At 45.2% G+C, this 13,495-nt stretch overlaps 1 protein-coding gene across 1 annotated transcript in view; it reads left to right on the forward strand.

Annotated features, from left to right (window-relative positions):
- LOC106599303 (contactin-associated protein-like 2) overlaps positions 1-6,447 on the forward strand; it is a 61,524-nt gene extending 55,077 nt beyond the window's left edge. The window contains exons 23-25 of the mRNA XM_014190466.3: positions 1,654-1,884; positions 3,231-3,305; positions 3,593-6,447. Of these exons, the coding sequence (XP_014045941.1) occupies positions 1,654-1,884; positions 3,231-3,305; positions 3,593-3,792 (506 nt within the window). The 3' untranslated portion in view covers positions 3,793-6,447. The remainder of the gene's footprint in view (positions 1-1,653; positions 1,885-3,230; positions 3,306-3,592) is intronic.
- The last annotated feature ends 7,048 nt before the right edge of the window (positions 6,448-13,495 follow it).

Consider the following 13,495-nt stretch of genomic DNA (forward strand, 5'->3'; position numbering starts at 1 on the left):
TGTTGACTGATATAGTACACCTACTATAGTACACCCACACCACTCAGATAAACGCAGGGTAAAACATTGTGGATCATAGGGCCATCAGGAACCACACCACTGCAGCACACAGTATAGAGGAAGGTAGAATAGAAAACAGAATAAAGTGATGTGCGCATGGCATGGCGTGTTTGATTTCCGTTAAGGGAGGGAGCAGCACCGTGTTAGCAGGAGTCAGACACCAGTACACTGATCCTGTTCTGAGAACAGTAGAATGCCCCATTGTGCCTGGCTGGTAAAGCCTTACAACTTCCCAGAGTGCTTTGCTGCTGCACTCGATTAATAAATTAACAACAATCTCTGACATCATCCTCAGGGAGGGAGGGAGCACAAAGGCCCGGTACTGATCCCCATCCTGTAATCCTTTACGCACATCCAGGTTTTCTCCGAGCCTCGTTCCGTCTGTGAATGTATTAGCTCACTGATCCATGACATCATCAAGTTTTCCCTGCCTTGTCTGGCTGTAAGGAAGAGAAGAGAAGGAAGGGAAAGGAGCTGGGCTGAATCACTTAGGGTGCATTCACATTCAGAGCTCGCTGGCTAACCAAGGCTTCAGGCACATAGACACCCTGGCAGATACACAGACAGGCTGACAGACAGACAGACAGGTATAAACACAGGAAGACAGACAGAGAGATTGATAGACATATTGGCAAGAAGATAAACAGACTATTAGCAGGCAGAAAGGCAGCAGGGCAGATACAGAGTTAAATGTTCCTGGCAGACAGATGAACATACAGGCAGACAGACAAGCATGTCTCATAGACAGGCATACAGCAGGCAGTGGTAGCACTGTATAAGACAAGGACTTTTGCTCTGGATAAAGGGGCTGCGCCGTGGGGGCAGACTCAGAGTTAGCGCCACTTCATTCAGGGAGGACAACAGGGCAACCAGGTAATACTCTTCTGTATTTGACAAACTTGAGGTGGCATAGTGTTTTCAATAACAACCAACCTGTAACTACACTGTAAATATGTAGGTGTTGGGGACACTTATGGTAAACCTTGACCTTGTGTTGTTGTTGCAACTCTTTGTTTCAGATATATTTATATTTTTTGTCATTTCCTTTTCATGCAAGGCAGGCCTATGTTGTTTTTAACAGACATGGTCACTGTAGCTCTCTGACTGACCTAAGATGGTGAATTATTTTTCTGTAGATATTGCAATGTGTTTTCTGAAAGGTTAAAGATAATGCATGGCTAATGTTCCAAACAGGATGTGTTTGTCTTTTCAACTTGGGGGCATATGAAACATCCTTCTTACATGAAAGCGTGAAATTACTCTTCTTTATCTGCCTTGGAGAATAACATATTGCAAAAGAATTGGATACTCTGTTTTCCCTGGAGTATAACATATCTGCAGTAGGAGTCTCTACAGTAGTTGCCTGTCTGGGGGAAGCTAGGGACAGGGAATACAGTATCACCAACCAGAGACTAGGTTCAAGTGAACATAAATCAAACTGGGGAGGCTTACGGTGTTGTGCTGAGTAGTAGTGCATCGTGGTGGTAGACCAGTATTAAGTGGTCAGGCAGCATCAGTCAGCAGCTCCAAGAAGAACTCCTATCTAATCTAGAAGTACTGTGATGGTTTTTCTTTTTTCTTTGTTTTAATCAGAAACTGGCCAGATTGACCCAGTCCTCATAGAGAAGTACAACACCCCAGGGTTCGTTGGCTGTCTGTCCAGAGTTCAGTTCAACAACATTGCCCCTCTGAAGGCAGCACTGAGGTCTGGCATCGTCGCCCCAGTGACCACCCAGGGCATTCTAGTGGAGTCCAACTGCGGGGCATCTCCTCTCACCATCTCACCCATGGCTGCTGTCAATGACCCCTGGCACCTGGACTCAGGTACAGTAAATCACTGTGTTTCTATCTATCCCCTTTATTTGTCCCACCAATGGAACCATTTATTCATATCATAGGATTTTATTCTATTCTATTGAATTGTTGTGTTTATTCACGTCTCGATACCACCATCTTGAATACTGCATTTTAAAAGTAGTCCTTTACAGTAGATATATTGTCAGTGGTCAACTAGCAGCACCAGCAGTCCACTCAGTCCTCCAAAGAGATTTGACATTTAATTAAAACTTCAAGGCATGATATTTAATAGTGGTATTTTTCTTCTTCAGCTATTGAACCATTTAAACCCATGTGCTGTGCTGTTTAGCTCCTGTGGATAGGTCTACAGGATGGTTATCACTGGGTCAGAGTATTGATCCTGGGTGTGTTCTCTGGACACAAAGGAATGAGCTTTCCAGATACATGAGATCTATTGCTGCCCAGCCACTCACCCTCTCTTCTCTTAATCTCTCCATTACTGGGAACACAATATCTATCTCCTGCCTGCTCTGGGAATGGTCTGCTCTGTATGAAATGTTATCCCTCAGGGACTCTAAGTGACTATTTGTATGTTTAACCTACGGAGGCATATGAGGTTTCAATAAATCAGATGAATCGTTTTAGTGGTACTGCTTTAGTAAGGATTAATATAAACAATTTCAATTGTCCCACAGCTAGGCCTAATGGGACTAGTTATAGATTGTTACACTATTGATATTCTGACTTTTACTAAGAGAGCTTTGGATGAAGAACATGAGAATAAGAGGAAGAATCTTTGTATCATTTGATCTGAGCCTTGCATAGTGCTCCAAAGGCAACAGATCAGCTCCCTGTAAGAGGCATCTGTGATCCCTGCTCCACTGTGTGTGCATGCGTGTGCATGCGTGTGTGCATGTGTGCGTGTGTGCGTGTGTGCGTGTGTGCGTGTGTGCGTGTGTGTGTGTGTGTGTGTGTGTGTGTGTGTGTGTCTGTGTGTGTGTGTGTGTGTGTGTGTGTGTGTGTGTGTGTGTGTGTGTGTATTTTTGGGGCGGTGATATGTGATGAGAGATTTGCACATATTCTGCAGAATCCACTCAAATGGACTAGAGTGCCCACAGAGATGCCAGATGAAAAGAGCAGATTGCCCCTCTCGACTCAGCCCACGCCTACTTCCCCCCATGACTCACACACTGTGCATATACCGCATGCTATATTTATCGCCCGTCCTGGTTTTTTTAATAATCAGATGCCAAAGTGTGCCAGTTTACAATTGACATGTTCTGTCTCTGTAAAAAATGTGTCATAGCATTTCATTTTTTTTTTAGCATTGTTTGGTTATTTTGTGGTTGATCTGTTTTTGTTTCCTTCTTCAGCTGGTGCTGTATTCCCATTCAACGAGGAAAGAGTTAGCCAGGATGGAGTTGATCGGAACGCTGCAATTATCGGAGGTGAATAGGGGCAATAATCAACTCACCTACTATACAGGGTTGTTGAGGTTTTTAAAGGTCAAATTAAATGAAATGACATTTTATTTGTCACATGCGCCGAATACCGTGAAATGCTTATCACAGTAGGTGCAAACAGTACAGTGAAATGCTTACTTGCAAGTTCTTCCTCAACAATGCAGTATTCAATATATAAAAAAGGAAAATAAATAGAAAAGGGTCAAATCCAGTAATCGATTTTTCAAAAGAACACATTGTCATGTACCTCATAATGTCCTTTATACTTGTAGGTATCATTGCTGTGGTCATCTTCACCATCCTCTGCACCCTGGTGTTCCTTATTCGCCATATGTTCCGTCACAAGGGCTCCTACCACACCAATGAGGCCAAAGGGGCGGAGTCTGCGGACTGTGCCGATGCAGCCATCATTGTCAATGACCCAGCCTTCACAGAAACCATTGATGAGAGCAAGAAGGAATGGTTCATTTAATCAGACATTCACATTTTGGTACTGGTCAGTGGTGTGCCCATTGCTCTTCACACTTCGCTGTGTGAGGACAAGGCTTTCTTTGATGATGAGGATGAGGATGATGAATGAATAATGTGTAAATGGGGCATAGGAAGATTTCCCCATGGACTAGATGTGTGCATTGGCTGGCTTGTCTATAATGTATTTACATTGAGTGAGGAGTTGGAGGAGTTTTGGCAACATGATATCAGTCATTCACATAGAGCCATTATTACAACTACAGCATCACCTGGACTGAGAATTAAAAAAAAAAAACGATATCACTTTTTATATTTATTTTTTGCATTACAGTTGATGATATGTCTTAATGTTTTGAGCTTTGATTGTAGAGATGTTTATGCCTGCATTTAATGGGTCAAGCACATACTGTACACTTCTAGTTCCTTTGCTGCCAAATGAGTACCAAGTGAGTTGCATAGAGACAAAATGCTCTGGAAAATAATATCCCTGCACAGATTTAAAAAACACATTAAGGTTTATGTCACTGACATTTGATTGTATTGCATTGTAATGTATTGGTTTGATTGCACTGCAGTCCTTATTATGTGTAGAATACAATGGCATGCTACACGGCTATGGCATCCCTTCATTGCACCATTCCACACAGTAGCACTGGTGTTTCCACACAAATGTGTCTTTTATCTTGCAGATAATTTTTTTGGGGTGCCAAATTATTCAGCATGCTTTATCTGTTTCCCCAGTCTTGCTACATAAGATGATGGCTCTTGGAAAAATTGGTTTCTGGCATGATATGACAGGTTCACATTTGGCGACATTGTGACTTTTGAGAGGGAATTGCTATGATATTGTCATGAAAAGGTTTATTGTACAAAAAGCATCATATTACTTATAGTAATGACAATATCCAATGTGCCTTCAAGATTCAGCCACTCTGCTTTCAGTTTTGGACTATTTCATTCTGGGCACACTGACTGTACCCTGAATATTGAACATAATAAATACTGAATGGCCAATAGGGATGTATTTATGATGGTGGCTATATGCTAAAAGGAAAGAACATGGCTTAACTTCAGCTATCTCCATGTGCAGTGATACACTATACACACGCTTAACTAATGCCTGAACTTCTATGCCTTTGTTGGTATCAATGTGTATAGTTCTATAGCACAGGAGGCTGCTGAGGGGAGAACGGCTCATGATAATGGCCAAAAACGGAGTGAATGGAATGCCACCAAACACATGGACACCATGTGTTTGATGTATTTGATACAATTCCAATTATTCCGCTCGAGCCATTACCAGGAGCCTGTCCTCCCCAATTAAGGTGCCACCAACCTCCTATGTTCAATAGTACAGTGTGTGTGTGTATGTTTTATGTCTAATCATTTTATTTCCTTATTCATAAGATAACCATTTTTCACTCAGTAAGTCAGAATAACCCACAATATTAAATGTTTTTCTGTTACAAGTGCCAACAAGACTGTCAGCCTTTCCCCGTGTTAAGATTCTAATATTCACATCATGTGGTTTGGGAATTGCTGTGATGAATCCAGAGTAGAATTACACAAACAACACAGTGTGTGTTGAAGAGAAGAACTGGAGGATTAGGGGAGCTAAGGGGAATGTAGACAGCATGAGAGACTGTAGTGAAAACCTCTCAAATGAACATAAAATGATTAGCTGTTACTGTTGAAGGCTGTAATAGCATTCTGCAAACAGAATGTATCCTTACATATAATGTCAGTGTCCCACATGCCCACAGCAATCTGAATCGGATGATAAAAATCCCTTAAATTTCACCACAGAACACATAAGCAAAGCTGATATTATTAGGTCATTTCTTCACTTTTTTTGTTGCTATTTTATCATGTAGGCTATTGTTTTGAATCAACATGTAAATCTCTGTCTACATCTCACAATGGTACATTTTGGTTTATTGTTATAAAGGGGAGCAAAACATTGGTTGTTCGTCACTGTATGTGCTAATAATCAAGTTGCAACTGAAACACAATATACCTTAATATTCTATAAACCAAAATGATCAGAGGACATCCATTTACTGTAGAGCAACACTTTATGACAAAGCATGATCTTACATTTCATTAGAATATCTAACACGTCACAGTTCACATAATGTAATATATAATATTATAGCATAGGATATAATAAAGCATAATATAGCATACTGATATTATGGAGATTTTTTTGTTGTTGGTTTACCACTTTTGTCAAATGAATGATTGGCATCGGATTTCAAATTCCATTGCTTGATTATTGTTTTTCCTTTCATTAGCAGCATGACAATTAAACTAAAAACAGTACCACGTTGCAGTACAATTTATTTTACATTAATTCTTTGGAAATATTTTGTACATTTCTTATCTGAGGGATGACGTGCAAAAGCCTTTTTATAATATATTTACATTTATTTCATTGCAATTATAATTAAATGGCAGTTTTCTTTTTGATATTCTGTGTGAAAAACATACATTGTTGAAATTGTCTTTTACAGTGGCTTGAGATCATGTTCCCCAAAATGAAAGATTTTACAACTTCATTTTGTGTTATTTTAGTTCAGTATTGTATGTCAGGCCTGAGATTGCATATGTAATGTGATTTTGTCATAATATTAAACATTAAACAAGCCTTGCCATACAGAGTGTAGTTGGTTTTTCATCAGATGCCTCCCTATCAGAACGTGCGCCCTCTCCCGACACCTACAGTGCATTCGGAAATTATTCAGACCCCTTCACTTTTTCCACATTTTGTTGTGTTACAGCCTTATTCTAAAATGGATTAAATAAATGTTTTCCTCGTCAATCTACACACAATACACCATAATGACAAAGCGAAAACAGGTTTTTAGAAATGTTTGCAAATGTATTAAAAATATAAAACAGAAATACCTGATTTACATAAGTATTCAGACCATTTGCTATGAGACTTGAAATTGAGCTCAGGTGCATCCTGTTTCCATTGATCATCCTTGAGGTGTTTCTACAACTTGATTGGAGTCCACCTGTGGTAAATTCAATTGATTGGACATGATTTGGAAATGCACACACCTGTCTATATAAGGTCCCACTGTTGACAGTACATGTCAGAGCAAAGCCATGAGGTCGAAGGAATTGTCTGTAGAGCTCCGAGACAGGATTGTGTCGAGGCAAAGATCTGGGGAAGGGTACCAAAACATTTCTGCAGCATTGAAGGTTGTCACAGGCCGGCTCATAGCCTGTGGCAAAAATGAGGGGACATGAACAACAGGTATAGGCCAATCAAAAGGTTCTTTATTGTAAACCAAAAACTATTAACTTTAAACAAAGAAAAAGGAATGAGGTGTGGAAATGTCATAATGTAGGGTGTATGTAAAGTGCATGGATGCATGAATCTGTGTGTGTGAACATGACTGAGTGGAAACTAAGTAAACCTACAAAGGAACAAAAACAGGATCATAACTGGAGGAGCAGGGAGAGAGAGAGAAGAGTGGTTAGTGAAGCAGTTTACATACCCTGAGCCCAGGTGGCTCCAATCACGCCAGCTCCAATCACTAACGACCCTCCTCTGCCTGCAGGAGGAACCGCCCCTGCACTGCAGAGGATGGGCCGTGCCAAGGTCCCCAAGAACACAGTGGCCTCCATCATTCTTAAATGGAAGAAGTTTGGGAACACCAAGACTCTTCCTAGAGCTGGCCGTCTGGCCAAACTGAGCAATCGGATGAGAAGCGCCTTGGTCAGGGAGGTGACCAACACCCCGATGGTCACTGACAGAGCTCCAGAGTTCCTCTGTGGAGATGGAAGATGCGTCCAGAAGGACAACCATCTCTGCAGCACTCCACCAATCAGGCCTTTATGGTAGAGGGGTCAGACGGAAGCCACTCCTCAGTAAAAGGCACTCGAAAGCCTGCTTGGAGTTTGCCAAAAGGCACCTAAAGGACTCTCAGACCATGAGAAACAAGATTCTCTGGTCTGATGAAACCAAGACTGAACTCTTGTCCTGAATGCCAAGCGTCACATCTGGAGAAATCCAGGGACCACTCATCACCTGGCCAATACCATCCCTACGGTGAAGCATGGTGGTGGTAGCATCATGCTGTGGGGATGTTTTTCAGTGGCAGGGACTGGGAGACTAGTCAGGATCGAGGGAAAGATGAACGGAGCAAAGTAAAGAGAGATCCTTCGTGAAAACCTGTTTCAGAGTGACCAAGACCTCAGACTGGGGCGAAAGTTCACCTTTCAACAGGACAACACGAGTGGCTTCGGGACAAGTCTCTGAATGTCCTTGAGTGGTCCAGCCAGAGCCCGGACTTGAAGACCTGAAAATAGCTGTGCAGTGTCGCTCCCCATCAAACCTGACAGAGCTTGAGAGGATATGCAGAGAAGAATGGGAGAAACTCCCCAAATACAGGTGTGCCAGGCTTGTAGCGTCATACCCAGGAAGACTCAAGACTGTAATCACTGCCAAAGGTGCTTCAGCAAAGTGCTGAGGAAAGGGTCTGAGTACATTTGTAAATGTGATATTGAAGTTTTACATTTTTTTATACATTTGCAGAAATATCTAAAAACCTGTTTGGCTTTGTCGTTATGAGGTATTGTGTGTAGATTTATGAGGAAAAACTATTTAATCCATTTTAGAATAAGGCTGTAACGTAACAACATTTGGAAAAGGTGAAGGGGTCTGAATACTTTCCGAATGCACTATATAGCAAAGATTTGTATAACTAACCCAAGATAGACCACAGCATGTCGTTTCCAATGGGATAAACAAATCACATTGGGCAGAACAAGCAAGGAGGTGGTCAGAGCCAAACATGAGCTAGCTTGTCTTGGCATATTTCTATTGGGGAACGCCTACTCTGAAGTGCGAGTGTGCAATAACTCAATTCGCACTTGCACTCCTAAACTACGCACTTTTTGGAAACTTTGGCAAAGGATAAAGTCTACAAAACTTAGTCCACTCTGTTTGTAACATATTCTAGTTTTGTGAACAGAAAACTGTATTGAGATCAAATGTTTCATGGATGAGAAAATGTGCAGTGTTGGCCAAAATTGAGAGGCAACTATAACTCTGTTAAAGACGAAGATATAACGCACCGAGCACCTGGACGACCCGTTGAAAGAGGAATGGAACCGCTCAGCTTTGAGTGACGGTAAGGGAGCCCTCGAGTGGATGTTGAGCGAGACATCTATGGGAGAGAGGGGTGTGTACTTTTGTGGATGCAAGGATGTCTCCGTCTGGGAAAGTCACTGCACAGATAGAACAAGGAGCAGAAGTGTAACCAGCTAGACGCATTCCGTAGTAATTAGCATTTTGCCTGTACATTTCATAATATATATGTTTTTTCTAGAAGGCTTATATGTTGTTTTGGATGGTTGTTTATGACATTCGTTAAGATTAAACTCGGCTATTATTGTTGGAAACAATTATTTTGTGCTAGCTAGCATGCTAGCTAACCATAATAATGGGTTTGGTTAGCTAGCCAATTTAGCTAGCTAGTGTTGTCAACCAGATCAGCATCTGAATTTGAATTATTTTGAGTGTAATGCGTTGATTGGTGACAATGGTATGATCATATATTGAGCATTATATGAGCATTATAACATGAATACAACCCCAAATAAATGTGGAATGGCATGTATATTTAGACTTCGGCTGGGCTTGCTAATTGCAAACTTTAGCCAGTGGAGCACTGCGTGCTGGGAGTCGCAGTGCAGTCTGGGATTCGTAGTTGTAACAGCTGTCTTCAGGAATGGACCAAGGCGCAGCGGGAATGTGGATACTCATAGTTTTTTAATAAACACAAGTAAAGCATCCACAGGGAAAAACAATAAACTCTACTCACAAAGACAGGAACAGTTTTGCAGGCACACAACACGCAGTGCAAAAACAACTACCCACAACCCCAAAGAAAAACACACACTACTATATAGGACTCCCAATCAAAGGCAACTCAACACACCTGCCTTCAATTGGGAGTCCAATCACCAACACAACACTTAACACACAAAAACCCTGCCACATCCTGACCAAAACGAACACAATTACGCCCTCTGCTGGTCAGGACGTGACAGTACCCCCCCCCCTCAAGGTGCAGACCCCGGAATGCACCTAAAAAAAAACACTAAAAAAATCCCCAATACCCCAACAAAACCAATAAACAATAACCCCTAAACAATAAGGGAGGGAAGGGAGGGTGGCTGCCGTCAACGACGGCACTGTCGTTGATGGCAACCCACCTATCCTGTCAACGACAACCCACCTATCCTGGAGGTGGCTCAGGTGTGGGACGTGGACCTTGCTCCACCTTCGGCGTCGCCCAGTTCGGTGCGCCGGGCAGACGGGCCACTCGGGCTGACCCTGGCAGACAGACCACTCTGGCTGGACCGGAGGACAGGCGGGCCACTCGGGCTGGGCCGGAGGACAGGCGGGCCACTCGGGCTGGGCCGGAGGACAGGCGGGCCACTCAGGCTGGACCGGAGGACAGGCGGGGCACCCTGGCAGATCCGGGCACGCGGGCCACTCTGGCAGGTCCGGGCAGGCGGGCCACTCGAGCTGGGCCGGGCAGACGGGCCACTCTAACTGATCCGGGCAGTCGAGCCACTCTGGCAGCTCCGGACAGTCGGACCACTCTGGCAGCTCCGGGCAGTCGGGCCGCTCTGGCGGCTCCGGGCAGTCGGGGCGCTCTGGAGGCTCCGGGCAGTCGGGCCACTCTGGCGGCTCCGAGCAGTCGGGCCGCCCTGGCGGCTCCGGGCAGTCGGGTAGCTCTGGCGGCTCCTGACTGGCGGGCAGCTCTGGCGACTCTTGACTGGCGGGCAGCTCTGGCGACTCTTGACTGGCGGGCAGCTCTGGCGACTCTTGACTGGCGGGCAGCTCTGGCGACTCTTGACTGGCGGGCAGCTCTGGCGACTCTTGACTGGCGGGCAGCTCTGGCGACTCTTGACTGGCGGGCAGCTCTGGCGACTCTTGACTGGCGTGTAGCTCTGGCGACTCTTGACTGGCGAGGCTGGGCTGACGCACTAGACGCCTGATGCGTGGGGCTGGTACTGGACGTGCCAGCCTGGAGACACGCACCTCCATGCTAGTGCGTATAGCGGGAAATACCGGACCGTCGAGGCGCACTGGCAGTCTTGAGCGCAGGGTTGGCATCACCCCTTCCGGCTCGATGCTCACCTCGCCCTGGCACATGCGGGGCGATGGTACAGTGCCTACCGGCCGGAAAATCCCGGGCCTCACCACAGCCCCAACCCCAAAGCACGGGACTTGTCCAGTCTGTCTCTGCCCTACAAGGGTACGGGGAGCTGGCCTGGGGCTCCCATCTCGCCCCGCCAAACAGCCCTTGTGTCCCCCAAATTTTTTTTTATTGGGGCTGCCTATCGGGTTCCCTTAGCTCCCTTAACTTGTCCTCCCAGAATCTTCGCTCATCCTGCCAAGTCCATCCATCCACGCTGTTCTCCTGTGGCTTCCTCCTCTTCAGCTGCTTGGTCCTTTTGTGGTGGGTAGTTCTGTAGCAGCTGTCTTCAGGAATGGACCAAGGCGCAGCGGGAATGTGGATACTCATAGTTTTTTAATAAACACAAGTAAAGCATCCACAGGGAAAAACAATAAACTCTACTCACGAAGACAGGAACAGTTTTGCAGGCACACAACACGCAGTGCAAAAACAACTACCCACAACCCCAAAGAAAAACACACACTACTATATAGGACTCCCAATCAAAGGCAACTCAACACACCTGCCTTCAATTGGGAGTCCAATCACCAACACAACACTTAACACACAAAAACCCTGCCACATCCTGACCAAAACTAACACAATTACGCCCTCTGCTGGTCAGGACGTGACAGTAGTGTAACTGGTTATATTCTAAAGCCGTGGAATTGTATTTTTCATATATTTAACACTTGACCTCAGAAAGCAGTTAGTTGTGCTTGTAAAATAAAAACTATGTGGTGGCATTGTATTTGGTAGGCTTCCCAGCTGGCACCACGGATAGGGCCGAACTCGGTTGAGTGAAGGTACGATCTGCGTCAGCCAACGTCGTCAGGTCAACAGCGCGCCGACTTTGATGCTGTTGCAAGGGTTTGGGTTACAGCAAGGAAGGCAAATACACTGAAAAAATATATAAACGCAACATGTAAAGTGTTGGTCACATGTTTCATGAGCTGAAATAAAAGATCCCAGAATTGTTCCATATGCTTATTTCTCTAAAATGTGCAGTTTTGTTACACAACACAATGCCACAGATGTCTCAAGTTTTGAGGGAGTTTGCAATTGGCGTGCTGACTGCAGGAATGTCCACGAGAGCTGTTGCCAGAGAATTGTATGTTAATTTCTCTACCATAAGCCGCCTCCAACAACATTTTAGAGAATTTGTCAGTACATCCAACCAGCCTCACACCCGCAGACCACGTGTAACCACGGCAGCCCAGGACCTCCACATCCGGCTTCTTCACCTGCGGATTGTCTGAGACCAGCCACCCAGACAGCTGATGAAATTATGGGTTTGCTCAAATGAAGAATTTCTGCGCAAACTGTCAGAAACCGTAACCAACTTCAGTGGGCAAATGCTCACCTTCGATGGCTACTGACACACTGGGGAGGTGTGCTCTCACTAACGATGCCTTTTGTCTATTCCCTGCTTGTACTTTAGCCTATCGGATTTCCTGTTATCTACCTATTGCCTATTGCCTCCAACTACTACCGCCCGTTCATCCGAAACTGCAGCAGCACAACTGCTCCTCTCTCAGCTGTCACCAGTCAAAAAACCCATACCCTCCAATGGACGAACACCGCCCTTACTGCATGTGAGACCTTGAATTGCCTCTTCACCTCCGCACCCATCCTTAGGCAGTCAGACCCTACCCTTCCTTTTGTTCTGGAGGTGGATGCATCCAAGGTCGGTGTGGGAGCAGTTCTCTCTCAGTGTGTCGGGACACCTTCCAAATTACACTCATGTGGCTTCTTTTCCAAGAAACTGTCACCCGCTGAGCGGAACTATGACGTTGGGAACCGAGAGCTCCTCGCCATTAAGCTGGCTGTCGAAGAGTGGTGCCACTGGTTAGAGGGAGCTCATCACCTATTCCTTGTACTTTCCAACCACCGCAATTTGGAGTACTTAAGAAGTGCTAAGAGGCTCAACCCCAGACAGGCTCGCTGGGCACTCTTCTTCACCAGATTCAACTTCACCATCACCTATCTGCCCGCAAGAAAAATGTGAAGGCTGATTCCTTATCACATCTATTTGACGCCCCTTCCTCTAACCCAGCTCCCGAGCCCACCCTGCCTCCATCTTGTGTCGTGGGACCCATACAGCGGGAAATCCAAGAAGCCGTCCAAGAGGCCCTACGCCACAACCCAGCACCTCCGACACCCCTGCAGGCAAGACCTACGTTCCTGCGTCCGTCAGACCCTAACTAATGCAGTGGTGCCATACCTCGCTGAGTTCTGGCCATCCCGGAATCTTCCGGACCACGGAGCTACTGACACGCAAGTTCTGGTGGTCATCCCTAACAGCTGATGTCCAAGATTACGTTCTTTCCTGTCCCGTCTGTGCTTGCCAACTACCTACCGGTAAGATCGAGCCTTTACCTACACCACACAGACCATGGTCCCACAACGCCATGGATTTCCTCAAGGATCTGCCCGGACTCTTCAGGCTTCATGACTATTTTAGTTGTGGTGGACCGGTTCTCCAAGATGTGCCGA

Source organism: Salmo salar, chromosome 03 (assembly GCF_965601325.2).
Source record: "Salmo salar chromosome 03, fSalSal1, whole genome shotgun sequence".
NCBI lineage: Eukaryota > Metazoa > Chordata > Actinopteri > Salmoniformes > Salmonidae > Salmo > Salmo salar.